General features: G+C 58.0%; 1 protein-coding gene across 1 annotated transcript; it reads right to left on the reverse strand.

Moving 5' to 3' along the window:
• Positions 1-77: 77 nt before the first annotated feature.
• LOC106723484 (zinc finger protein 420-like) lies at positions 78-1247 on the reverse strand. Its single transcript, XM_025195886.1, is given in 2 exon segments — positions 78-463; positions 465-1247. Coding segments are annotated over 2 exon segments (1026 nt in total). The 5' UTR covers position 1247; the 3' UTR covers positions 78-219.
• Between the last annotated feature and the right edge of the window lie 6 nt (positions 1248-1253).

Raw genomic sequence — 1253 nt, forward strand, 5'->3', positions numbered from 1 at the left:
ACTGGCCTCTGCCTCAGGTATTTCCTCTTAGCCCCTCCCCACATCAAACCTTAGGGCCAGCCTCTGGCTCCTGTGGGGTCTGCAGGTCCATAGAAGGGCCAAAGGCTGGGTGAACTCTTGCTGCAGTCCACCAGCACGAGGCTGCTTGCCTCAAGGCAGCCACTGGTGGGCACTGAGCAGGTGGGCATACCCAAACACTTTGCTGCATTGCCCCCAAAACTATGGATGCTTCCGGGTGTGGATGAACCAATGCTGGGTCAGGTGGGAGGAGCGGGTGAAGCTCTTCCCACACTTTGAGCACCGATGTGGCTTCTCCCCTGTGTGGATCATCTGGTGCTGGATCAGGGTGGAAGAATGAGTGAAGCTCTTCCCACACTCAGAGCACCGATGTGGCTTCTCCCCTGCGTGGATGCGTTGGTGTCGGGCCAGGTCAGAGGAGGAAAGGAAGCCCTTCCCACACTGGATGTGGCTTCTCCCCTCTGTGGATGACCTGGTGCCGGATCAGGTTGGTAGAGTGGGTGAAGCTCTTCCCACACACCGAGCATGGATGTGGCTTCTCCCCTGTGTGGATCATCTGGTGCTGGATCAGGGTGGAAGAATGAGTGAAGCTCTTCCCACACTCAGAGCACCGATGTGGCTTCTCCCCTGCGTGGATGCGTTGGTGTCGGGCCAGGTCAGAGGAGGAAAGGAAGCCCTTCCCACACTCTGAGCACTGATGTGGCTTCTCCCCTGTGTGGATCATCTGGTGCTGGATCAGGGTGGAAGAATGAGTGAAGCTCTTCCCACACTCAGAGCACCGATGTGGCTTCTCCCCTGCGTGGATGCGTTGGTGTCGGGCCAGGTCAGAGGAGGAAAGGAAGCCCTTCCCACACTCTGAGCACTGATGTGGCTTCTCCCCTGTGTGGATCATCTGGTGCTGGATCAGGGTGGAAGAATGAGTGAAGCTCTTCCCACACTCAGAGCACCGATGTGGCTTCTCCCCTGCGTGGATGCGTTGGTGTCGGGCCAGGTCAGAGGAGGAAAGGAAGCCCTTCCCACACTCTGAGCACTGATGTGGCTTCTCCCCTGTGTGGATCATCTGGTGCTGGATCAGGGTGGAAGAATGAGTGAAGCTCTTCCCACACTCAGAGCACCGATGTGGCTTCTCCCCTGCGTGGATGCGTTGGTGTCGGGCCAGGTCAGAGGAGGAAAGGAAGCCCTTCCCACACTCTGAGCACTGATGTGGCTTCTCCCCTGTGTGGATCATCTGGTGC

Source organism: Alligator sinensis, unplaced genomic scaffold (genome assembly GCF_000455745.1).
Source record: "Alligator sinensis unplaced genomic scaffold, ASM45574v1 scaffold2122_1, whole genome shotgun sequence".
In the NCBI taxonomy this organism is placed as follows: Eukaryota; Metazoa; Chordata; order Crocodylia; family Alligatoridae; genus Alligator; species Alligator sinensis.